At 44.2% G+C, this 27,766-nt stretch overlaps 1 protein-coding gene across 1 annotated transcript in view; it reads right to left on the bottom strand.

Moving 5' to 3' along the window:
- The window catches only part of Thsd4 (thrombospondin type 1 domain containing 4), a 552,173-nt gene that overhangs the window by 422,203 nt on the left and 102,204 nt on the right, over nt 1-27,766 (bottom strand). Inside the window, exons 5-6 of the mRNA XM_074061754.1 lie at nt 16,658-17,105; nt 101-203 (exon numbers count right to left, since the gene is read on the bottom strand). Coding sequence (XP_073917855.1) covers nt 101-203; nt 16,658-17,105 — 551 coding nt within the window. The remainder of the gene's footprint in view (nt 1-100; nt 204-16,657; nt 17,106-27,766) is intronic.

The following is a 27,766-nucleotide window of genomic DNA, read 5'->3' as shown; positions in this document are numbered from 1 at the left end:
CCTCCAGGGTCACCCTAATGCCTCCAGCATCAACCAGAAAGCAACAGAGTAGAGAACAAATAAAACTAGTTTCTCCAGACAGGGCTGGGTCTAGTCTTACCTTCTGCAAATGGTTCCCATTCATAAAACCGGCCCATGAATGGCTTGTTGTTATAGGATGCACACTGGACCTCCCGGATACTTCTGCTGCTTTCTGGACACACCTAATAAGACAGATATGAAATATGCAGTTAGTGTCCAAGCCTTCTGCAGCCCCAGTCAGATCCCAGAATACCATTCAACTTCAAGTGCCAGTCTTCTCTCTAAACCAGGGTTTCTGAAATTTTGTTGAAGGGACAGTAAATTTTCAATAAGCTTCCCAGTTAATTTTTCTGTATAGCATAATTTGAAAACCACTGACCTGAGCCCTCTGATCCTGACAGATGGGTCTGCTCCCCTCCCTCGCAGAGGCCCATCCACTTCTATCTGGTTAACTTTGTGTGCTCCCTTTCCCTACCATAGAATGATGTCCACATATTCAGGCACTTAAACATGCTACACTATTACTCATTTAATCCCCACAATCACTAATGAGGTAAATATTATAGTCTTACAAAGAGGAGTCATGCAGCCAGTGAGGAATAGAGCCTGGATTTAAATCCAAACAATCTTGTGCCCACCAGTCTCCCTCTCAATGTCCTCTCCATCTAAATTCTGTCCACTCTCTGAAGCAGGAGCTCCCAACTGTCAGCATGCAGAAGAATCACCCAGAGATCATGTTGGAAATGCAAACTCCTGAATCCCTCTCCCCCTACCCTCTCCAGGGTTACTGTTCAGAAAGTTTGATATGAGGTCCAGCAACCTGTATTTTATCAAGTTTATCCAGATGACTCTGAGACACTAGAGTACTCAAAGAAAGAATGTAGTTTCTCCTATCTTATTTTTCTCTAATTTATAAATGGTAAATAGAGCAGAGTATGGCATTGAATAAGTGTGAAAAATAAAGTAAGATCTGAATCTCTAAATCATATTGTGAATAAAGTATGATGTATGTTTTTAATACTCAACCACACTATGTTCATATGTAGTATGTGTGTGTTTTAACAGAAGGGAAGGGAAAGGAAACTGGCCTCTTAAACACTGAAAAGCACTGAATAAAGGAAGTCTCTGGAATAAACTGCTAATACAATAGCTCAAAGTCCTAAAGGGTTTATAAAGAAATCTCCTGTATCAGAAACACTGGGTCTCCCAGAAGATGCAGGAACAGATGGAGGAATGAGACCTGGTGGGAGGGAATCCCCTGCTTGGTGGGGATAGTGGAGGGAGACTGCTGGCATGAACCCCATGGTGGAGAGAACCCTGCTGTGACCTGAGCTAAACCATATGGAGCAAGTTGCCATTTGATGCACAGTGTGATAGAAACTATTGGGGAGAAGGGCTCGGTGGACATGCAGGGTGGGCTGAACTTTGGCAATCTGTGAGAAGCTGACAGACAGAGACAGACTCTGGAAGCCCATCTGCTGGTCTCCCTGACTGTGGACTCAGGCAAGCTTCCGGAAACACCAGCTGTCTCCAGGAAGAGATTTGAGCTAAGATGTTTTTCACAACTCTGCCAGAGCCAAAATTCAACTAGGATGTGATTAATCAACTTGGAAAAGGCACCACCCCTGCAGAAGTCTCCAAACCTGGCCTGGAGAAAAAAATACAGTAAGAGGTTTGTTAAAGACACAGCTCCTCCTTTAGTGACTAGGCTGGGGAGTACGGAGTAAGAAGGGAGCTGCCAAGCTTGGAGCAAACAGCAGCTCCAGGTATGCAAGGAAGGGAAGCTTCTGAGTGAATGCAGTTGAAGTGCTGACAACAGACATTTGATTAGACCAGTCATACAGCACCAGCTTAGCACAGTTGTTGCTGTTATGACAGTTAGTTTTCAGTGGTGCTGAAAAGTGAGCCCTTAAGAGAAAACTGTCACTAAGAAGTCAAGGGAATAAAATTGGGAGAGATATTCATCCCAACAGATGCATAAATCACAACCTAGAAGCACAAGAGATAGGAAAAAGCTAGGCAATATGATTCCTCCAAGTTCATAACTCTTCAATAACTGAATTCAAAAATACTGAAATAGCTGAAATGCCAGGAAAGAATTCAAAAGACCACTTTTTAAAATGATCAGTGACCTTACAGAGGATTCAAACAAACAACTGAATGAAATAAGGAAGTCAATTCAGGATCTGAATGAGCAAATTAGCAAGGATATTGAGATCCTGGGGAGGGGGAAAGACAGAAATGTTAAAGATGAAACACTCAACAAATTAAATAAAAAACAGAGTGGAAAGCATCACCAATAGACTAGAGCAAACAGAAGAAAGACTGTATCGGAGACTGAAGATAAGATTGAGGAAATACTAATTCAGACAGCAATAAAGAAAATTAAACAAACAGGTATGACCACAACTTTCAAGGTCTCTAGGACATGATCAAGTGATCAAACCTAAGAACCCATGGGATAGAAGGAGCTGAAATGTAAACTAAAGGCATATAAAATCCATTCAAGGAAATTATAGCAGAAAATCTCCCAAATCTAGGAATTCAAATGGACATGACCAGAAAAGAACCTTTCCATGCCACATTTTAGTCTGCTAATGAAGAAGAGTGAAAGCTGCAAAATAAAAATGCCAACTTACTTGCAAATGTAAATCCATCAGAATTACATCAGACCTCCCAGCAGAAATCCTAAAAACCTTAAAAGTGTGGAATGATATGTTTCAAGTTCTTAAAGTAAATAACTGCCAACCATGATTATTATATCCAGCAAGGTTATCCTTCAAAATTGATGGCTAAATAAAGGCTTTCCATGATAAGCACAACTAAAGCAATGCATGACCACTAAGCCAACATTGCAGAAGATGTGCAAAGGAATCTTATACACTGATAAGGAAGAGGGACAGTCACAAGAGGTCAGGAAAGTATAACTTTCAGGACAGGCACAGATAAACAAGTGAGGAGAAGAAAAGAATGCCCAACTTGGTAAACTAGCAAATTCCTAAAAGAAACAAGAGAGAAAGAAAAGAGCAAACAGTACTCAAATCAGCCAGAGAAAAGCAAACAAAATTGCAAGAGTGAACAAACACCTCTCCACAATAACCCTAAATGTAAACAGTCTTAACTTTCCAATTAAAGAATGAACATTGGCTGATTAGATTAAAAAAAAAAAAAAAAGATCCAGCTATTTGTACTCTAAAAGATACACACCTCCCGGGCAGAGATACATGCTGACTGAAAGTGAAAGGATGGAAAATGATATACCAAGCAAGTGGAAAGTGAAAGCAAGCAGGTGTAGCTATTCTCTTATCTAATAAAGTAGACCTCAAGCCAAAATTAGTCAGGAGAGATAAAGAAAGTCACTATATATTAATAAAGGAATAATCCATTGAGAAGATACAATGATTGTAAATTTATATGCACCAAATTTTGGTGTACCCAATTTCATAAAACAAACACTACAGACATAAAGACACAGAGAGGTCCAGAAACAATAATGTGTGACTTCAATACCCCACTGTCATGAGTAATTAGATCATCCAGACAAAAAGTCAACAAAGCAACTTCAGAGTTAAACTTCACCATAGATCAAATGAACTTAACAGACAGCTACAGAATATTCCATCCATTAGCTGCAGTGTACAGTCTTCCCAGAAGTCCATAAAATGGTCTCCAAAGCAGATCATATTTTAGGTCATAAAGCAAGTCTTAACAAACACAAGAAGATTGAAATAGTTTTTTGTATCTTACTAGACATCAAAAGCAAGAGAAATGAAAGAAACAATACAAAAACATGGAGACTGAACAATACACTTTTGAGTATCAGTGGATCACTGATGAGATCAAGGGGGGAAATTAAAAATTCCTATCACAAGTAAAAACAAAAATGCAACATGCCATAAACTGTGGTATGTAGCAAAAGCAGTTCTAACAAGGAGGTTTATAGCAATGAGTGCCTACTTTAAAAAAAAATCACAGAAATCTCAAATTAATAACCTAATGATGCACCTCAAGCTCTTAGAAAAACAAGAAAAAGCCAAACCCCAAATTAGTAAGTGGCAAGAAATAATAAAGATCAGGGTGGACATGAAGGAAATGAAACTAAAAGAACAATATAAAAAATCAACAAAACAAAGAGTTAGTTCTTTAGAAAGATAAGAAAGATTAACAAACCCTCAGTCAAATAACCAAAAGAAAGAAAGAGAAGACCCAGATTAATAAGATTGAGGATATAAAAGGTGACATTACAACAGATACTAAAGGAATTTGGAGGATCATAAGGGAATATTTTGAAAATTCATATTCCAAAAGATTGCAAAACCTAGAAGAAACGGGTAAATACCTAGAAGAAATGGGTAAATACCTAGAAGAAATGAGTAAATATCTAGAAGAAGTGGGTAAATGTATGACCTATGAATATCAAATCAGAGAATAAAAACAACTTATACAGATGTATGCCAAGTAATGAGATTGAAGCAGTAATGAAGTCTCCCAACAAAGAAGAGCCCAGGATTGGATGGATTCACTCCAAATTCTACCAGGTCTTTACGGAAGAAATAACACCAGTGCTTCAGAAAATGAACACTATCAGACTCATTCTATGAAACTAGTATTCCTGATACCAAAACCGGAGAAGAATGCAACAAAAGAAGCAAACTGCAGACCATTTTCCTCTATGAACACAAACACAAAACTTCTCAACAAAATACTTGCAAACCAAATTCAACAGTACATTTGACAGACCATACACCATGATCAAGTGTTTTCATTCCAGAGATGCAATGATTGTCAAACATACACAGATTGATAAATGTAATACAGCACACAAATAAAATCAAGGACCAAAATCACATGATCATCTCAATAAAAATGGGAAAGGTCTTTGACAAAATTTAATATTGCTTCATGATAAAAGCCCTGAAGATACTAGAAACAGTTAGGAGGGACATACACAACATAACAAAGGCCACATGTGACAAACCTACAGTCAATACTACTCACTGTGGGAAAACAGAAAGCACTTCTTGTAAAGTCAGGAAAAAGACAAAGATGTCCACTCTGCCCACTTTTATTCAATATAATGCTTGCATTCTTAGCCAGAACAACAGGCAAGAGAAAAAATGAAAGGGGTACAAATAAGAAAGGAAGAAATCACATTACCCTTATTGGTAGATAAGAGGATCCTATACTTAAAAGACCCTAAAGACTCCACCAGAAAACTCTAGATCTGATAAACACTTTCAGCAAAGTAGTAGGATACAGAATTAACATAAAAATAAGTACTTTTTCTATGTACCAATAACAAACATACTAAGAAAGAAATCAGGAAACACAACTCCATTCACAACAGCCTCAAAGTAAAAATAAAATACCTAGGAATAAGCCTAACAAGGAGGTGAAAGACTGCTAAAATGAAAACTATAAGACACTGAAGAAAGACGTTAAACACTAGAAGACGGAAAGACCGTCCATGTTTGTGGATCAGCAGAATTTATGTTGTGAAAATGGATCTCCTGCCAGAATCAATCTACAGATTCAATGCAATTTCCATCAAAATTCTAATGACATTCTTCACAAAAATAGAAAAACAGCAATATAAAAATTGACACAAAGTACACAAAGCAATCCTGAGCAAAAAGAGAAATGCTGGAGCTATCACATCTGACTTCAAATTATACTACAGAGCTATAGCAACAAGAACAGCATGGTACAGGTACAAAAACAGACATGCAGATCAATGAAATAGAAAACCCAGAAATAAGCCCTTGCATCTACAGCCATCTGATTCCCAACAACAAAAAAAGGTGCCAAAAATATACACTGGAGAAAAGACACCCTCTTCAACAAAGTGTTGGGAAAACTGAGCATCCACAGATAGAAAACACAATCTCTCACCCTGTGCAAAAATCAACTCAAAGTGGATCAAAGACCTTCACGTAAATCCTGAAACTTTGAATACTAGGGGAAAACACTTCAAGATATAGGCACAGGCAATGGCTTTCTGAATATGAGATTCCAACAGTTTAGGAAGTAAGAGCAAGAATTGACAAATGGGATTGCATTAGATTAAAAAAAAATCTGCACATCAAAGGAAGATATTATCAGGGTAAAGAGACAGTTTACACAATGGTAGGAAATCTTTGCCAGCTAGTCATCTCACAAAGGATTAATACCCAGAATATATAAAGAGCTCAAAACACTACGTTCAGTCAGGTGCCAGCAGCTCACGCCTGTAATCCTAGCTACCTGGGAGGCTGAGATCAGGAAGATCACAGCTCCAGTCCAACGCTGGCAAATAGTTTACAAGATTCCATCTCCAAAATAACCAGAGCAAAATGGGCTGGAGGTGTGGCTCAAGAAATAGAGCACCTGCTTTGCAAGTAAAGCCCTGAGTTCAAAGCTTAATCCCACCAAAAAACACAAAAAACAAAAACAAAAAAAAGGACAAATAATGCAATTAATTAATGAGCAAATGCACTGAACAGAAAATTCTCAAAAGAACCTGTTGAAACTATTCCAGGAATAGGGGAAAGGAGGAAAGATAAAGGATAATGATGGAGGGGCTGAAATCAGCCTAGAAGACCATCAACCGATGAATGGATTAAGAAAATGTGGTATATATACACCACTGAATATCACTCAGCCATAATGAAGAATGAAATTTGCAGGTAAATGGATAGAATTGAAAACTGTCACATTAGGCAAAAGAAACCAGAAGCCATCCTTAATTAACCTGGTGTCACTTACCAAAACTGGAAGCTGAAAATCACAAAGACTTGGTGGTCTGCTTAACCCCTTATTCTCTATGAGCAAAACACTGCTTAAGCAGCCAGACCACAACCAATCCACCTTCCAAGCATCTAGAATTGCTCGGCCTCTGACAACATCAATATCTATTTCACGACATGGAAAGTGGTCCACAAATCATTAGGTGAAAACATGTTAAGATGATTCTATGCACACGTGTGTGCATGCATGTGCATGTGTGTGCATAGACAGAGGGAGTTAAAAGTATCTCTGGAAAGTAGGGTGGTGTTTCCTCTTCACAGTTTGTAGTTTGTTTTTTGTAATTTTTCTGCAGTAAATGTTTTTGTACCAAAAATGACAATTCATCAGTATTGAGATTGTGCAAATGCATTGACCCATAGCCAGTTTTGCATGTGTTTGAAGTTTATCATCTTAGGGTACGTAATAAAACCCCACAACGTCTGATGCTCTGACATCCACACACATCTGCAAAGAGTGCCAGTCATTCTGTATCCCATATCCCCTGGTCACCAACAAGTCCTTGATACCTGGGCATTGCCTTGTTACCTCCTGGGACAAGAGAGCTTCACTGGCCTCCACCCACAGTGGAAGGTCAGATGCTGAGGCAGCAACCCACCAGCCTTGGTCAGGAGTCAGCCAAGCCAGTGAGTCGACTGGAGTCTCCAGTAAGCAACTGGCACAGGATGGTGCAGCAAGAGGTGACAAGGGGCCCTGGCAGATTGGCATGGCCCTGTGGTTCCTGTGAGTCCTGGCCACCTGCCATTTGGAAGCAGAGTGACTCCTGGGAAGAACAAGGACTTGGCCAGAGAAATGCAAGTGTCGCAGGGCTCGCTCAGATAGGGATGTATGTTACTGACACAGGATTACCATACAGGCAGGAGAGGCAGAAACCTGGGGTGATGGTGGTGATGATGATAACAACTAACTTTTACTGTGTACTTACAAAATGCCAGAGGCTCTGCTGTGTGATTTATGTAGATCCGCACATTTAAACACAGCAGTAACTATTATACCCTTTTTACAGGTGGGTAAAGTCACAGATGGAAAGTTATATGAACCACCTAAGATCACAGGGCTAGTAAGTGGTAAAGTCAGGATGTGAACCCACACACCTTGGGTCTGAACTTGTGCTAAGGAACCACTATGCTATGGGGGCCCCAAAGAGTGTGTGGACAACAAAATTAGTTTGTGAAGTCCTTCAGACAAGAGAGCCTATTGCCTCCTGTCAGGAGAACTCCAGAGCCAAGGTCAGATTTGGTGTCAAAGGCAAAATGAAGAGGCTCGCCTCAGGTTTAGGAGCAGGGCATTATGGAGTCAGGATTAAACCCAAGGCCTGGGAAATCCTGTTTCATGTCTCTTCTGTAGATTACATCTGTTTGTACTTGTCCTGCTGTGATCACCAGATAATCTTCTCTTGTTCTAGCAGGTCCTGAAGTGAAAACTTCCAGGTTACGGATCATTTTACATTTGTTCACTTTTAAATTGGTTGTTTCCTGATGTCATAGACTGAGTCACCTTCACCTTGTCAGTTACACTCCTCACTGGCCTCAGGCAAGTTTCCTACAGAGAGCTGAGCCTTTCCTGGGGCACAGATTTTTATAATCCTCAGAAAACAGAGATGAGAAACAGCCTTGCAGAAAGAAATCAGGTGCATTCAGAATGTGACCAGCAAAGGTCAGAGTTTTTAACCAAGTAGGGTGCCTGGAGCAAACCACCCCCACTGACTTCCTTCCACCTGAAAGAGGAAGAGATGTTTCCATCATGTTCTTGATGGAAGAGAAATAAAGGACGATCTGAATCCTTATAAAGCAATATGAGCCTCATCCAAAGTTCCATCGAGATGACTGCCTGGGGTTGCCATTAGTCACACAGAGTATTATGGAAACTTGGGCTACGTTTCTAGTGACCTTGGTCAATCTGAAATGACAGCCATGCATACTTAACGCCATTGCTCAACATGCCACCGCTGGTGATCAAACACCTACCTTTTGTAATTACACCTCCCCAGGAGACAGAAGGGCATCATGCCCACTGAAGACCAAGGAATATGACCTTGAAGTCTGCCAGGATCAGATGTGCACTTTTATACCCTTTAAGTTGCTGTGGATTCAATCAAAAGTTCAGCTACCATAGCAACATGGGATGTATTCAACATCACCACTGAAGAAATCTAAAAAAAGAAATCTAGAAAATACCCCTGCAGTGCATGAGAAAATGGCTGTGTGACCTCGTGGGAAGCAATTACTTCGTTTCTCAAAGCCCAAATTATCACATCAGAATGACATGCTCCCATCTCAAGGATTTTTTTTGAGGATTAAGTTAATGTACAAGGCTGCTAGCTCAATAAATGTCAGTTGAACTGAGGACATGGAAGATGAATGTAACCACTCCAGAGCCAGGAGCTCTGGCAGGTCAGTGCCTTGAGGAAATACTCTCTTCCTTACCTTCTCCTCTGAAGTGGAAAATGGTTTTCACTCTCCAAGTATGGTGCACTGTATCCATGCACCAAAATGTCCTTCGCGCTACCTAGCACATTTTCCAAATGGGCTAATATCTCCTTTCTCGAGTCACACAGGACAAATCCAACCCTACAAAAAGTCTTTTGCTACCCCCACCACTCCCTGGGTTCTCTAGTCAATGAAATAATTTGTCCAAATAGTTGGGTCAAGACTTTGATTTTTTTTTTTAAATCTAGCTTGGGATGGTGGTTCAAGCCTGTAATCCTAGCTACTTGGGAGGCAGAGATCACAAAGAACACATTTTGAGGCCAACCTGGGCAAAAAGTTCGAAAGATCCCATTTCAACCAATGGCTGGGCTCTGTGGCACATGGCTGTCATCCCAACTGTGTGGGGAAGCTCAGCTAGGAGGATCATGGTCTATGCTGGCCCTGGGATAAAGCGAGACCCTGTCTCAAAAATAACCAACACAGAAAGGGCTATCGATCTGGCAGAAGTGGTAGAGGCCTGCCTAGCAAATGCAAGGCCCTAAATTCAACTTCCAATAGTGCCAAAAAAAATATGTTTTTCTAAAATCCCAAACACTTTCTTTTCCATTCAAGAGAAGTTCCTAATATTTTCTTAGAAAAACGGTATTTCCTTTTCATTCAATACATAGGTCAAATTTCCAAAGGGTGTTAATACGACTGAGCCATCCATTCACCCAGGAGACACTCATGCATACAAATCTGGGCCTATTCCAGGATAAATTCTCATTTATTTCTGCCTCATTAAATTATCATATATGCCTATGATATAAGGTCTACAAAAATGCCCTTTTTCCTAACTAACTGGGAAGTATATGACAAAGTATAAACTTATTGAAACAGTCACAGTCCTTCGTGTCCTAAGGAATATAAATTTCCTTGTGGCTACTTTAGTTATCTCATTAATAAAGCTGACTTCCTTCCCCTCTGCCATCTGCCAGCAGGGTATAAAATTCCACTCAAAAGCAAACAGTCACCATACCCCTACAGGTGTTAGGTGCGGTGACAAATGGTGAGGCAGAGAAGAATGTTACAACAGCCTCTTCCAGGTGTCTCCCAAGCCAACGTGAGAAAAACACAGAGAGGGTAACACAGTGGAGGAATGTGGAAGAATCTTCTAATCTTGCAAATCAAGGACTCAACTGATCCTAATGCTGACAAACCAAGAAAATAAAAATTAGTAACACACGATATGTAACCCAAACTGAAAGTGAAAATAAAAATATGGTTGGCAGAGACCAGCAGAGGGGGAGGAACAAGAAATGGAATTTTAAGCCCCAGGCCCAAACTTCTGGGCTTCCACATGTCAGGACCCGCCACTTGGCCCTGTATGCCAGATAAAGACATAGTAATGGTAAAGGGCAGAGGAAGGACATTTATCACATGGCTCAGGACACACCTTGGAAAGACGCACTTCAGCCCATCTTTGGGGTACAAATGTGAACTATAGGTTTAAACAGACAAAGAACTGGGGTGGGGCAGGGGAGAGGCATGCATAATTATTAAACAGTCCAGGTCACAGGTTGTTCTAGTGGACCATTATCTCAGTCCTTGTTCTGGGAGGGGTTCTGGAGAAGTTGTTGTCTTGAGTCACTGTTGCCTGGTAGGTGGTCTTTGTGGAAAAGGTTCTAGTATTCCTTAGGGTAGTTTTCGTTCCTTGTCATAAAGATGTTATTCATCAGTCCTGTCCTTCCTGTAACCCAAGGTGGCTGCAGGAGAGAATGGCTTCAGAGTAAAGGACAACAGGAACAAAATGGAGACTGAGATGCCAAGCTTCTCCTGTTTTTAGTTGATTCGTAAGGAGTCAGTGCTTTTTAGCAAAAACAATTTAAGTATCTCTACAATTTCTTTATCTTTCAGAGTGAGGAGGTGATGGAGAAAATTTGAAGTTGCTATATCAAGAAGCAGCTATTTAAAGCTATAGAAAAATGACCATAAGAACTAAATCTTAAGTGACTAACTGTGGTTATGTCCTAAGAAAGGGTCCAGGATATATCTGTCTCTACCATTGTGATACTCTATTTGTTGTACAACATTTTATAATCATGAAAAGTGACCAATGCAAACAGTTCACATAAATGCAAATTCACACACACATACACATATGTGAAAACATATGAACCTTTTAATGGAAACTCCAAGTGGTCCATGAATACTGAGAGCAGAGCTGACAAAAGCACCGACATATTTCCCAGGGAAGGCTCTAGTGATGAACTCACAAGAGACACCATGTGCAGTCCCCCACAGGGCCTGGCAAGCTTGACCCCTTACAGAATGGCACTGAATTCTTACCCGGCCCACTTTCTAAGTTCCTCCCTGAAGCTGCAGTTAGGAAGTCATTTCAGCTGCTTTCATTCAATGTTAGGCAAGACTGGGGTAGAACTAGAATCTACCAGCCAGCACACTCAGCTACACTTGAGATTTCAACATCTCCCTCACTGTTTCTTACACTGAGGTAGAAACCACTGCACATGGAGTTGAACACTGCCTGTCAGTGACACCTGCTCTCATTACTTCTGTGTTTGCTAAAATCTCCTTCTAGGGGTCTTTCCCCTCAGAACACTAACTATGCACCATCTACACTTGGGATTATGCCTCCTTTGGCTGCAAAGCCCCTTAAAACCCAAAACCTTGCCACTGCCTTGCACAAGGTGACTTGCTATAGTCCACCTCCTCCACAGGGGCCAGAGTGTCCCCTCAAAGGAAGAAGCACTGAATTCAGAGTGCTTAGGAGAAGAAGGTGAGTAGAGACACCTAGGCCTCCAGTACAAAGGACACTAGGTGTCTTGGTGGGTTCATGCATTTAGCAAACACTAACAGGATCCCGGAAACAGCTGGTAGAAAAGGAACGTTTTAACTGCATCCCCTCAGGCACCAGAGTTTTGGTTTCCTGTCCCGTCACACCCCAACAAAACTCTTACCACTTAAGTCTGGGCTTCATTAAGCTTCCATGAAGAGGAAACTGAACTGTTGACTGGATTCCCTGAGTACTTAATAGTTTTAGCCATTGATGGGAAGGTGTTGGGCTGCAGAAAAAGTATGGCTGCCTCTGTTGCTCACTCATCGCTGAAAACAAACCTGAAGGTAAAGGTGAATGTGGAGACTTTGCTTCCCAGAAAAACATGTGATTCCAGGAAGAGTTCCCCAAACATCCCCCTCCTGCTCTTTAACCTTTATAGGAAAGCAAAGGGTTTCTGGGATTCACTTCTCTTCCAAAAAATTCCTCCCCACACATGGGTCGTCTGCATTTGGCTGACTCGTTCCACCCAAGCAGGGCTGATGCAGACTATCTAGATACTTCAAGATACCCATGTAGGGCTGGGGGTGTTGCTCAGTGGTAGAGCGCCAGCTAAGTATGCAGGAAGCCCTGGAATCAATCCCCAGCACCACAACAAAAAAGACAGAAAGTGGAAAAAAAAAAAAAAAAGCTTACATGGCCTGTGTGATCTGCACAGTTTTTACTTGTGCAATGATCTCTCCCACTGGACTCCCAGCCCTAATCTCAGTGTCCCTGACCCCAATCAAGGTCAATGCTGAATGCCTACAAGAGTGACTGTTAACAGACTCAGACCCAGGGTGAGTCAGGCCTCCACCATGACAGGTTGGGAAGCGCGCTATACTCAGAGATGTGTAAAACCGAGAACGGCTCAAAAGACCACAGACCCTTTATCTGTACCAGGTTGTGACCCCTGTGACCTCTTAATTTCCTTATACACATCGTAGGTTTTATGAACAAATCTTTTCTTTAAAGTCTATATTCAGAAATCATTATACCGGTATTTATCATTGAATTCACAGAATTTCACAGAAGGCATCTTATCTGAATCAAATACCCTAAAACTCCCAAACGCTGTGATAAATGCAGGTTCAATATTAGCGCCCTCACCAGACGTGCAAAGAATGCACTGGTGTGAAGTTACTTGAGTCTCACTTTCGTCGGGGTGAAACTCTGATCCATGTGATTACATCTCAGCTGAAAGTTGAGTCTCTCAGCAATCTTGTTTTATTGTTGGGAGGACTCCAAGCAGTGGCTACTTGACCTACAAGTCTCAAGAGCTACCCCGTGGGACTTGACAACGTTCAGATACAGAGATGCCTGACTCTCTTCCTGTCTACAGGGGCAGGTGAGTCACATTCACTCATCCACGTCAGTATTACTATCCACAGGACAGCGCCATGCTCATTTATATCTGAACCGTGCACCAGCCCTGAGGGACAGGTAGCATAATGACTGTCACCTTACCATAGACCTTGGAGGGTTAAGTGACTTACCAAGAAAACTCAGCTCCCTATGATGCAGCCCGCTCAGTTTCGCGCACAAAGCCAAGTGCACAGGCTCTTCCCATACTGCCTTGCAGGTCTAAACTAGTTGGTTAGCCTTGCATCCTGAGTTTTCACAGGGTATGAAAAAATCTCTCACTCATTCATCTCATGTACAAAAGTCAGGCAAGGCTCATGTGACACTTCTGCACTTTGAGATGTTAAAGAATAAGTTCTGTATCAAGCCTGTGATTATTCACAGTGGAAAGAGGAGGTGGGAGGGAAAGGAAGGAGGGCTTCCTGACACTGGTCAGGCGTCATAGCACCTGAGACCCTGCCTTCCTGTTTTTAGCTAAGATGTTCCTTTGCTCCCAAATGCTCTTTTCTCTGTGTTGGCCATCCTTGAAAGTCTCACTCCATGGTTCCCCCCTCAATGGAGCCTTTCCCATCCCATGGCCCTTACTCTGTGCTCCCAGAGTTCTTCCCCTTTTTACATGCTCCAAAACCAATCACGGACAGATCAGAAAAGAGGTTTCACAATATTGTCCTACACTTTTTTCCTCTGTGAGTAAAAAGATTTACATAATTGGAGGATTCATGTCATCTCTTCCTGTTGGACATGAGGGAGGAATGGAAATGTCCACATGGGGTCATTGATGCTAGGGCACCTGGTCCATATGGAGAGGATGCAAAATGTCCTTAACTCAGCCAGACTAGACTGCTCTCCTTACAAAGACTTGCGTGCAAGGTTGGCCCGTGGCTGGTACCCAGGAACTTGGATTTTAGGAGGGTTCCCATCACCCCAAAGTGTTTGCACACACAGTCTAGTTTAAGCTGAACTCCTGCTTTCCTTGGGGGAATGTGGAATTTTGTAATGCGGCAGACAAAGGAATCCCACATGCCCAAACCCAGTGCCAACTTGTGCACAAAGAATGAGTGTCCCTAGCAGACAGGTCCCATGGGTTGTAGCAATGTGCTGCTGAAGGAATTGGGCTTATCCTGTGTGGCTGCCCTGGGGGAGGACTCTCGGGACCTGTGCCTGGTTTCCTCTGGACATGTTCCCATGTGCCTGTCTCCTTGCTGACTTGGCTTCGCACCCCTTTCCTGCAATAAACCATAGCCATGAGTCGGACCACATGCTGAGTCTGGTGTGGCCTCCTAGTAACCATCAAACCCAGGAATGGTCTTGAGGACTCCTGGCAGAGGAAGTTTTAAAGTATGCATGGGATGTGGCTCAAGTCACAAGAAGTCCTGAGTTTACAAAAAGAAGAAATGCAATAGTGAGACCTCTAAGGAAGGCCATCTCTCAGTAAAGAGAAGTGAGTGTGGACCTCAGGCAGTGCAGTGCACTGGGGAGGACACTGCAAAACGGTATAGAAAAAAGGGGAGATCTGAACCCATACAGTCCTGTGTCAACACTTCCTTCTCTGTCGTGGGTTGGAGACTTTCCTTTACCTATTTTCAAAATGCCAGAGAACATCATGAACTCACAAGTTCTCTGATCTCTTGCACCTCAGTCTCCTCAGTGAAGCATTTGCTGCAGCACCTAGGGAAGCCACAGCTCCAGCCTGGGGAAAAGGGCCCAGCGCTGGCAGCAGAGGCCAAGTAAAAACTGCTTTCAAAATGCAAGTCAATGAAAGGAGTGCTCAGCAGATGTCAGCTCCACATTCACACCCAAATGTCTCCCTTTTTTCCTTTCTCTTGATTGTTTTCAAAATTAAGAGATGGGTGAATGTGTTCTACATTACAAAAGAATTCATTTCATTTTAACAGAACAGCAGTGGATTTTCAAGAATGAGGACCAGGTCTGATCGCTGACGCAAGTTAAGTCCTTCTGCAATTTACAAAGCAGTTTTTCAACATCACTTCATTTGATCCTTGTAACAACTCTATGCAGTAGACAATGCAAGTCTTCATTTTTATCTTCTATGGAAGCTAGACAAGCAATTAAGACCTTTAGTTGAGTGATTAGAAAAAAGACTGCTTTATACAAATTAATCATTCCTGAAGTTGATCTGCAGAAGAATAAACTAAAAAGCAATCCAGGCATTCAGAGGAATTATTAAGATCACAAATTAAATCATTTCTATGGACTCTACAGCAGGAAATATATTTTTAAGGAGGAAATTGGAGCTAATATAGTACAGCTGTCCTGTTACCCAGTAATGGAATATTAAAACAGATTAAATTATTAATGAAAAATATCGCAACTCAGAAACTTAACCTCTTTACCAGTCTTTCATTCCTTTCTTTTTTATAGTCTTTAAACGGATATTAAAAGCAATATGTTTGGTCATCTTACGTAGTTTACATTGATAATTTGCTCTGCCATTTACCCACTGTGGAATCTTTTGCATGTGATTAAACCTCTCTTTGCAACTGTGAGATAGAGAATAACACCTATTCCTAAGGTCAAGGCAAGGTTAAATGTGGTAAGAAAAGTGGGAAGTGCCTGGATTGTTGCGAATTTTTAATAAAAGTAGATGTTACTAAAATGCATGAAAATGGAACCAATAAATATTTTTGAACTAACATCTAAAGTGGGTATTCTGCCTATATGCACCATTACTACTCTAAAGATTCTTAAATTACTGAAATACTTCCACAGTAGTTAGTACTTGTGGCCAGAGGGCTCCAAGTGCTGTCCATCACTCCAGCTGTCCCAGCTTCTCCACTATGACCTTACTATTAGACTCACCTGATGTGTGTATGCCTGCAGGAACAAGAAATCTCCAGGCAACTTGCTGGATGGCATCTCCCCAGCCCCCCACTTCCTTGGCACCCTAAATCAGCCAATTTGCACTTGACCCCTGGACTTATGAGCAAAGAATAAATCTTGATATAAGGCACCGAGAATTTGGAGGTAATTGTTACGTAACAATAGTCAATTAGTGTCACCCTTAAGTGATTCAGTAAGTTATGTGAAAGTTTCTAAAGCAATGACCTTATAAGAAAGTAACATACACGAGAAGAATACGAGGAGAGAAAAGACAGACAAGGAAGAAAACAAGGCCTGTTGACAATGATCCAAAAGCCAACATCCCCTGTCTTCCTTGCAGTCAATGCCAGCTGACCGAAAGCTAGGCAAAGAGCGTCTCCAGGCCTGGCACAAGACGATGTGTACTCACATTAGTGTTGCACAGCTTGTACTGGCGATAGGCTCCGATGCACGAGATAGCTGTGGATCGCACAGGCTGGGGGAAGTTCTGAGCGGCTCCATGGGCCCCCACAACATGGTTGCTGCCTGTTTCCGGGCTGTGGAAGAGACTCGACGCTGCAGAGAAGCCTTGGTCATGGGTCAAAGGCAGCTGGTAGATGGAGGCCTCAGAGGCCTGCAGTCCAGAACGAGGGCCACTGTCACTTTGGTACAGAGGCCCATGTGGAGGGAGCTGGTGGGTGGGTGGGCTGTACCCATGCCTAGGAGCAGATGTCCCCTGGGACCTAGAATGCCGAGATGAGGGCTTCTGCCTCCGGAGCCTCTGTGGCATGTGTGTGGTATCCGTCTGCAGTGGTAAGATGTATGGAGCCTTGCCATAGCCATACTTGCCAGGGCCGATGGGACCTTGGATCCTGCTCCTAAAGATGGACACACAACAGAGGAAATAAACAGAGTCACACAGGTCATCATGAACGCTCAGGAGCTCTGGCCCATAAGAGTGGACCAGGTAGGAACTTGGTAGGGAGCCAGGGGTGGACCTGGGAGGAAGAGGGAGGGAATCCCAGAAGGAAGGACCTCACGGAGGCTGGCATAGAGGCTGGAGTAGGGTGTAGGTGAAGCTGAATAGTGAGGGGCTGGATTAAGCCTGCAACAGTAAGCAGGGGTGAGGGCGTGCTTCTGATGTTGAGGAGTCAGGACATTTCTTAGGTCATAGGGAGCCGCTGGGAGTTTTTGAGAAGTATAAAGATATGATTGTCATTTCAGACACAGTAACTTTCCTGTTCACTTTTTTCTCATAATATAGATTTCCCACTCAACCATGCCTGGTATTTCTATTACCATACATGCCCCAAATTGCTTTTCCGGGTAAGTGGAGCTGAGCAGCGAAACTCTAATGCAGTCCTGAGACCAACTTGAGCTGACTTTAATCCTAAAAAGATCACGGCAGTTGAGCGATTGGCCACTCAGTCATTCTGAAGGCAGCCCCTGCCAAGCACTGGGTAAATGGTCTTCACGTTGGTATGCATCTTTAGACTTTGAAAAGACCTGCTGCCTTGTGAGATCTTATAAAAATCTTGTAAACAGTGGTCATGCTAATAAATGTGTAACAGCTGGATTTGCAGAGGGCAAAAGGCCCTGATTTGAAGCATTTGCCCATTTCTGTGGTGTAAACACTCCCACCAGGGTGGTCAATCTCAAGCCATCAATGTGAGTATACGGTCAGCTCTAGTGGGTAAGTGAAAACCAGCTAGGAGTAGGGGTGCAGCTCAGTGGTAGATCATATCCTTTTCTTGTGGGAAGCCCTGGGTTCAATCCCCAGCACCACAAAGAGGTAAAAATAAATAAATAAATAAAACTAATTCCAGAACACCACTGAAGAACTTTACAGTGCAAACTACAGAGCTAAGAATAGTGAAGAAATATATGAATGCATCAGACATGGTCCCCACAACGCCTACCTTACAATCAAAAGCAACACACCACAACGCAAGGTGGGCCAAGAGCCTTGGACACAACACCATGATCAATGCTGTGACAATCATGAGGCCACATCAGTCTGGGGGCATTCGAATGGTGTCACCATCCCTGGTCGGAGACTGTGGAAGCCCAGGTTTCAATATTCCGTGGAGGAACTTAAGTCATCTGACTCCCACTGATTTGCAAAATGGCTGAACTGGATTAAATGATCATCAAGGCTGCTCCAACTCTAAAATTATATGTTTCCATAATAATTAATTCTACATTTATGTAACATTGGAAGTGTGCCCAAGGGTTTCTAGAGGATGGACCCATTAAAATGAGTGAATTAAAATAGCAATCAAGGTGAAACCTGATTGCTCCCCTCATGAGAAAATTCATGAACATAAAATTTAACAGAGCACAACTAATTATTAACATCTTTATCGCTAATTGCCCCTCCATTCTTAGCTGATATGGTTTTGAAATAAACCCTGCTGCAGTATTTATTTTGCCTTTAGGCATTTCTCAATTAATCTTGGCTGCACTTGGGCCTTGGTTAATGATGGGGGCTTTCACAAATGCAATTAAGAGTTAGCTTTACACTATATATGTAACTTGGATGCAATGTGCCTTTCTTTCTTGCGGCAGGCCAGGTAAAATGAATGACATCACAGAAGGCAAAGGAAGGAATTTATGCACGTGAATGTTCTTAAGATCGGAAAGTCTCCCAAAATTCTAGTCTCAAAGTACGAACCTGGTGGAAAGCTTAGCTGAAGGTGACAGAGCAATGGAGACACAGGGAGCAGTGCTTCTCACACTTGACTGTGCCTAGGAATCACCTGGACTCTTGTCGAGCTGCCAATTCTAGTTTGGAAAGTCTGGATGGGGCCTGAGCTTCCGAACCAAAGGGTAATGATATGAGAGCAATAAAACTCTTGAGTTTGGGGCACAAATGAAATTTTGCTCAGCAGCACCCACTCAGTGGACGCTCATGAACCAAGACCAACGTGATCTTATGCTCAGGGCAGAGGAAGAAAGTGCTGCCGGCTGGTGACTTGTCTAAGTGTCTTGCCCAAGCAGGCCATCACCCCAAAGAGGGTGACACACACGTACAAAAATGTGTATTTTTGTATTCCTGTTGCCTTATGGGAGGCTCTGCCTAAATCTAAGAACCACTGAAAACCTGCTGAGACAGCATCTTTGGAAAGAAACACACGCCTCGTTAATCCTGACGAACAGGTGAACCGGAATGAACATCATTAAGGTGGTTGTGAGGAATCCGATTTCTCTGTCCTTGACTCTAACACTTGGATGGGCAATAGGTTCACTCCCACTTGGCTGGGAGGACATTTGTATACCCTATGACAAATCACAGTGAGGAACCTTAGTTCTTCCCTGCCAGGATGGAGTCTCTCTGGCCACTTGCAGGCCCCACAGAACAGGTCAGATTTATGCGGATTTGTGACAAGAAGCACAGATGTGGCTGAGAGCCAGGGACCTGTGAAGTTGGCTCCCTTTACTCGGTCTCCCAGAATCCAGTGGTGGGTTTTACCTTGGATCCCCTACTTGTCAAAACTCGGCTAATCTCCAAACGTTGTCTTGAAAAAGCACTGTTTGGAGATCAGGTGTGTGGAAGTCAGCAAAGTGTCATCATTAGGACATCAACCCCAAAGCCAGATCCATGGGTTTAAACCCCAGCTCTGCCACTTGCAAGCTTAGGAACTTTGGGCAGGTTACTCAATTTTTGTTATGCCTCAGTTTCTCCTAACAGGGCCAGAACTAGGATGCAGTTGGGGAAACACATAAGATGGTGAATTTTAGGAGGTACCCTCTTGTTCTGGGTCCTGCAAGTGCTGGCAGGAACCTGAGATGGTATCACCCTACAGGCCTCTCTGCCTCACTCTACACCCAGTACTGACCATGTACTCATTTGTAAATAAAAATGATAAGACAAAATTGAACACCCCTCATCCCAAATGCTTGGGACCAGAAATGTTTCAGATTTTAGAATTTTTGAATTTGAGGATATTTGCATCCACTTTACCAGAGGAGTACCCCTAATCTGAAAACCCAAAACAAATGATGATGCACTCCTTATAGGTTTCTGGAAAGATGACATGACTTAGTAAGAACAAGCGGCATAATGCCTTCCAAAGAGTGGGCGCTATGTGGGTTTTCTTTAAAAAAAAAAAAGTTGTAGACTGGCCACTAACTAGCTCTACACACTTGGGCAAATAATGGGCACCATTTTCTTACCTACAAAATGAGAGTGTGTGATCATTTCCCACTTATTAGGAGGATAATAAAATTAAAATCGTGTCAGGGAAGATAAACCTCACACAAGTCCTGGCAGGAATGTAAAATGGGGTAGTTGCTTTGCAAAACTATCTAGAAGTTCCTCCAAAAAATTAAATGTGGCTGGGTGCTGTAGCTCATGTCTGTAATCCTAGCTACTCAGGAAGCAGAGATCAAGAGGATTATGGTTCAAAGTCAGATAGTTCGAGAGACCCTCTCTCAAAAATACCCAACACCAACAGGGCTGGTGGAGTGGCTCAAGTGATAGAGTGCCTGCCTAGCAAGTGCGAAGCCCTGAGGTCAAACCCCACTACCACCAAAAAAAAAAAAAATTAAATGTAGTATTACCATATGATCCAACAATTCCTCTCCTAGGCATACAGTCAACAGAAATGTAAACACACATTCACTCATAAACTTGCCCTTGAGTGTCTATAACAGAATTATTCTCAATAGACAAAAGGTGGAAACAACCCAGCTGCCTATGAGCTGATGCACAGGGAAACAAAACATGGTCTCTTCGTACAGTAGATTACTGCTCAATTCTGAAAGGAATGAAGCCCAAAACCTAAACAAAAAAGGCATATCGTGTGGACCAAGCAAATGCACACAGACAGAAAGCAGTGGCCAAAGGCTGAGGGAGAAAGGAGACAGAGTGGCTGCTGAGGGGGCCGGAGCTTCTTTGTGAGAAAATGGAGACATTCTGCCCTTAGGTAGAGGTGACAGTCACACAAGCTTGTGAGTGTACTGAAACATCTGAATGACATGCTTTAAGACAATGAGTTTTGTGGCACATAAATCATATTTCAATAAGGCTGTTGTTTTCTTAAAGATGAGCCCCTGAGCAATTCATCTTATCTACTCACAAGGATGTCGTAAACCTCAAATTCAGGTGACTGATGAGAATATAGTTCTTTAATCTGAAAGCAGTTTTTTATCATTTGTGTCAGCAACGTTCAGCGAATCCTATGAGCAATGTCTATGAATGGCTATTGAGCCTTGTGAATGATGTTTTTCTACTTGTTCACATTTCCATCCTTGATGACATAAGTGAACACAAAGCCACCACCCTCAGCATGGCTCCATGACAACCTCGCAACAGTGGACTGTAAGGGTTCTGACCCAGGTTGCAGTCCCAGTCCACCCAGTGAACATCTTGAGGTAATGGCTGTCCATGGCTTTTTCCTTACATCAGGCTGGCTGCTGTCCAGGGGCCTGTGATGTGTGCCCTGCGGCTCTGTGGAGCTAATGCTGGGTGGTCAGCATGATGACTCCAGCAAAGACACCGCACCCTCTCCCCATTCCCAACAACTGACAGCGCCCACACTCGCGTTTCCTGCGGGGCCCCTCCTCAGCATCCAACTAACCTCTAGGCCAGGACCTGTGGAGTACACACAAATCCCGAGGGAGGCGTCTCCCCAGAATATGGCTTGTAATTGGGCAGGTGAGAAAGGGCTGATTGTGTGTTTGGAACAAGCCCTGAGAGGCTTCCCATACTGGGGTCCCAGGACCTTATGGATAGCTCTACCTGGACATTTGCACTGACACTTGGGACCACGCAATCAGGACTGGCTCTGTGATTTCCCCCCAAAACTGCAACCATACTCTATCCAAGAAGTTCTGAAAGTCAGCGGGCACCAGAATCACCCACTAAGGGCCCCGCAAGGCCTCGGGGGCCTGAGAATCCAACAAGTTCCTGGATGACACCGATACTCTTGATCTGGTGACCACGTTGAAAAAGCCACTTTTCTGTCTCATGCCCCTAGACTCCTATCCCGAGTCCGCTGCTGATTCTGCTCGGCCTCCTCTTAGCAGGAAGCCCACACTCAACTGCCCACCTGCACAACACGGTCCTGCTGCATCCAGTGTCCACCCTGGCACTGCACAGATCTCTCCAATGCTCTCCTTGCACCTTCCCAACAGGCCCCCATGTCTCCTTGGGCCCTGTCCAATCTATTTCCTTCCCAGCGCCATTTCCTGAACAGCCACCTATGCTTCCAGCCTCCCACTTCAGGACTCAACTGAAGCACTATGTTCTCAGTGACACCTTTCCTGGTCCAATCCCCACACCCACCCCTCCACTCCACTGAGTAGATGCTCTAGTGTGACCGTCCCTGTCCAGCCATCTTTCCTTAAGCTTATTTGCTTACATGCCTGCCGTAGCTTAGTAGACCACAGGCTCCTTCTGGCAAGGGCTATGTCGTATTTGTCTTTATAAACCAATGACCTACTGCAATGACCAGCACATAACAGGTGCTCAAAAAGAAAACAGAAATACAGGAATGAAGGGTGCCAGTCACTGCTGCCCAAGGAGGGAGTCCCTCCCTCCATACTACATTTGTTTAATTTCTGTTATATGAAATATTATATTTTATTGTGTCTCAGTCCTTTGGTTAAGATCAAGTGAAATATTACATTCTATTTAAAGATTAGCAAGCTATTATAGTCCTGAGAACAAGGCAACTTCCCTCACTATAGGACTTGAAGTGTCCACTGGTGGGTTGGGAGCATTCCTGGCATCAAACACCTAGAAAAGAAACAGGCCCTCAGTTTGGGAAGGGGGGTCTAGCGGGGGCTGGGACTTAGCCTTTATTCTCAAAAGGATGCTCGGTGCATGCCTGTCAGAGCTGGAAAGCCACCCAGGCATGGCTGTCAGCAGCTTGCAACTAGACAAAGGCTCCCCATCTCTTTCCTTAGATTCCAGTACAGAGTGAGATGGATGCAGTGAGAGTGACCTTCTTGCGAGGCCCAGCCTTGCTCAGCTGTGCTAACATCAACCATGCACGGACCACAGCGTCCCACAGAGCAGCAGCCCTGGGCCTGCTGTCTGCCTGCCAGGAGCCATGGAGGGGAGAGGAACTCAGTCAAGAGAGCTGGGAAGGCAGCTTGGGCTGTCCTGATTGAGCAGGGAGTTTCCTCACGTGACTTAGCCTGGGAGGTTCTCGGTTCCAGCAGTAAGAGAGGTACCAGGTACCCAGGTGGAGCTGTTAGAAGGAAGGTCTCCCTTAGACAAGATGGCAGAGAGGGCTGTGGGATGGAAGGTCACTTCTGGAGATGCCCCCTGAGTCAGAGATGCACAGAAGTCCTTGCAGGAAATTCTGCTGAGGGCATCAGAGATCCTACAGGCTCTTACTGTATCTGACAGATAGATGATGTTCACGTGATTTAAAGGGACCACTTATACCACATTTGCACCTTGCATGTTATTGTATGTCAAAATCAAACTTCTACCAAGCCAAGGTGTGGGAACAAATTTACCTTCCCAGTTTTCGCATCAAAAACCAGCCTGAGAAAATATAAAGGTAAGTATCAAGAACTCCCAGCCACACGCGGGGGAAAGGGGTGCTCCATCTGCAGGCCACCTCCAGGCCACTCAACAAGTGTACATGCTCTGCCTTCTCCTTTCATAAATGAGACAAAGTGCTTCCTTACACTTGTACTTGAAGCAAGGGCAGAGGAGAAGGAGGTGGGATGTGTAATGACCACTGTTAATCAAAGTTCATCAGTGAGACCAAATGTATCTTTTTAAAAAGATGTAAAATATCCACTTACATGTAGACTGCAAACCCCAAAGACTTGGGGGGTAGAAATAGTCAGGGTTGAAAATACTCTTCTGAAATGTCACTGTCAAGAACAGAGAAGTCCCCAAAAGATTCTAGATAAGCAGGGAATGCCCAGGCAGAAGCTTCCTAAGTCTGAGTGTCTCCTACATAGGAAGAACCAGGACTCTGTGATGTCCAACCCTCTATCTTCAGTGGTGACAAACACCGTGTGTGTGTTCCCATTGTGGCTAAAACCATCCTCATGCATCAGGTGGAACCCCACACTCTTTTGACTTCTCTCTGCACTGGCCTGCCTATTACCCTCTACTGAAAACATCTTCATAGCTCATCTCTGCCTAGAAAACAAAGTTCAAACCTAGAGGGTCTTAGGGCACATAAGGCTTCATCACCCCCTTCATCATCAGGGCTCTGTATTCTCAAACTTGATTACAGTCTTCAACTCCCTCCTCCTGTAGCCTGTTCCCAGTCCTACTCTTCGAAGCCACAATGGGTCCTTCATCATTTCTCAGACACCTAGGCTCTTGTGCTCTGTGACCCTGCTGGAAGTCTACTTTCCCTGGTTGTGTACTGGTGTGGCCTTGCAGGTCCAACCCGAACATCAGCTCCCGTATGTCTTCCCCCACATGAGTGCTCTGGGGACAACCTGCACACCCGTGACCAGGGCATTAACACTGTAGCGGGTAGTGTTGTTGGGTAAAGGCCTGGCTTCCCCATATGCCTTTCACTTCTCCAGGGCTGGGCTTCTTGCTGTTTGTCCACATGTGTGTAATCCCTGAAATAACCCAGGTCTGACACGCGGTACGTGAATGCTTCCTGAACTAACACCTGGAAGAGACCACAGCTTACCTGCTCAGCAGTTAACTGGATCAGTAAAGACAATTGCTTTATTTTTTTTGTGTAGACAAAAAGGCTCTGAGTTCCCCTAAGCAAGTCAAGGCAGCCTCATGCATCTGGACAGGAGAGAGCAAATAAAATGGTGTTGGTAGCCAGTGGCGGGAGGCTGAGATTGGGAGGATCGTGGTTCCAAACCAGCCTGGGCAAAAAGTTGGCAAGACTTCATCTCAACACTAAAATGCTGGGCACGGCACACACCTGTCATGCCAGTGGCCTTTTAGAATGATCTGAGCCCAAATTAAAGACAGGAAGGTTAGGAGGGGAGCAGAGCTGAGGACCAGAAACAAGTGCACACCCAGGAGCCACGGATTAAAGGCAAGCAGGACGGGAAAGAGTCTGCACCCTCCAACTGAAAGAGCCTCATTTTCCTGAGGCTTGAACCTGTTCCATGATGACCACCTGCCAAAGAGAAGAAGGATATCATGTGTTAAGTTCAAAGACGCCGAGAGCAAATGGCTCAGGCCGAGTGCAGATGTCTTCTTAGAAGTTCAGAAGACGGCACCTCTTGCCAGGACTGCTGAAGGCAATAAATCACTGGTGTCTAAAGAAAATAATGCAGACTGAAAGCTTCCCTGGCTGACTGACGTGTGGCTACACTGTCATGTACGGTAGCCATGGGTTTGACGAAGCTTGCTTCCTCTGCTCCCTTTAGGTGGTTCGGGTGTGGGTTCAAATCCCAGCATGGGAGTCAGCTGTCAAGTGGCCTTTGAGCTACAGGGAAGAAGGATCACACAGCCCTCTGCAGGGACGGGCGGGAGGGCCATGGGAGGAAGTGATGACTTTGTCCCATTGAAAGGAAAGGAGGGTTGTCACAGGTGACCTTGGAAGTGCTGCCTGGAGCCAGGAGCTGAGCACCCCAGGCAAGGGCAGAAGAAAGGTGGTTTGGACCCCTTCAAAAGACCCTTTTTGTACAAGGAAGCCAAACTTCAAAAAGACCCTATCCAGCTTAAGGTGTAGAGCACCTACCTAGCAAATGCAAAGCCCAGAGTTCAAACCCCTTAAGAAAAGAGACTCTCTCACTGACCTAGCACCTGGACTCCCAGGAGGTGAAGTTTATGGGCTGTCTCCCCACAACAGCCTCTCAATACAAAACAGAGCAATAACCTTCAGAACAGACCCATGACCACAGGAGGGAACTTAAGAGTCACACTCCAGGCTTCTCCTTTTCTAGAATCATATTGGAAAATCACCCGTGTCCCTAAAAACAAGTCATCCACAGCACCCCTGGTGCTGCTGTGCATCTGGGCAACCCCAGGCTTGCAGGTGCCTTATCCAGTGTGGACCCTGAGGATGGAATAAGGACAAGTGGGTGGCCCTCCCAGCAAACAGGTTCCAGTACAAAGGAAACCAATGGCCAAGGGGCTGCAAGGATACCACGTACAGTTGGGCACATCATTCATCACTCAAGGACACCCCAGGAGCTGCTATCCAGTGCATCCTCCCTGTGGAGAAATGAATCGACCAGAGCGTGAAGCACCTTTTTGGATTTGCACAAAGGCAAGAAATGAGCTAGCATGCCTGACAGCAAGAGGTGCTTCCAGCTAAGGCTGGGTTAATAGCAGAAAGCTCAGCACAAAGATGGTTTCACCAACCAATTTTGTGCTAAAAGGACATCCCTTTAGGTGAAGGGTGCAAGTGATCACCTGGGACAGAGATGGTAGCACAGGACACAGGAAGAGCCCAGGTATGCCATCGGCCAAGCCAGATTGACCCCTTACGACTTGTGTGACCAGGCAAGTCACTGCACAGCTCTTCCCTCTGGTAGTTAAGAGGAGTAACAATACCTACTTCACCTGGCTGCCGTACAGTCAGTGAAATCACACAGGTAAAGTGCCTCACACAGGGTGTGGCTACCAGTGATCACTCCAAACATGGCAGTTCCTGCAAAGGCTGCACTGCCCTGAAGGTAAGTAACACAGAGCCTCTGACCTTGGCATGTGAGGACGGCTGCACAGGCAGATGGCCAGACATGGAATCAAGAGGTGCAGAGACAGCTTAGCGGGAAAGAACAGTGGGAGCCTTCATTTCTGCAGTGTAAGTGAGAGGAGCCCTCCTGGGGCCAACACTGCTGCTTGCAGGGCTTGTGATCAGAACCTGAGTGGCCCCCAGGTCCACAGGGGTTTAGGGGAGAACAAATGAGATTACCTGTGTGCCCTTCTGGCCACAGCAGGTGCTGAGCCACACGGGCTTCTAACCCCTCCCTCTCCTCTGGGGCTAACCCCACAGTGCCCCCTGCCCCCCGAGGCTGACCTGCCACAGGCTGAACAAAGCTGAACAGCTAGTTTCTGCAGTTCTGCTGAATTCATCAACACTGGATGATGATTCTAACATGACTTAGGAGCTGGAGAATCTTTTATGTGAAAGAGCCACAGAGGAAGCAAAACTATTTTTCACATTCTGCGTGTTTCTCCCACTCCAAATTCTAAGACCATGTTCCTTCTCTGGACTCACACACCATACATCGCTCCATCTTCTCTGTTAGAAATATGAAATATCTCATGCAAATTAATCATCTTCGTTGCATTAGAAGAAGCTATTTAGGTGCACAGCCTTCACTCTGGGTTGGGGAAGAAAGAAGGATCTGTTCTACAATTTTCTCCATCCACAAAAATATTTAGCATGGCCAGGCATGGTGGCTCATGCTTGTATCCCCAGCTACCTGGGAGGCAAAGATCAGGAGGATTGTGATTTGAGGCCAGTCTGAGCAAAAAGGTAGCAAGACCCCATCTTAACAAATAAGCTGCATGTGGTGGTAGAATGTGCCTGTCATCCCAGTTATGTGGGAGGCTGTAGGATCACAGTCTAAGGCCAGTCCTGGGCAACAACAGGGGACTCTATGTGAAAAATAATTCAAGCAAAAACAAACA

Source organism: Castor canadensis, chromosome 19, assembly GCF_047511655.1.
Source record: "Castor canadensis chromosome 19, mCasCan1.hap1v2, whole genome shotgun sequence".
NCBI classification, from domain to species: domain Eukaryota; kingdom Metazoa; phylum Chordata; class Mammalia; order Rodentia; family Castoridae; genus Castor; species Castor canadensis.
Note: the sequence above shows the minus strand (reverse complement) of the source record. Positions and strands in the feature narration are given on the sequence as shown.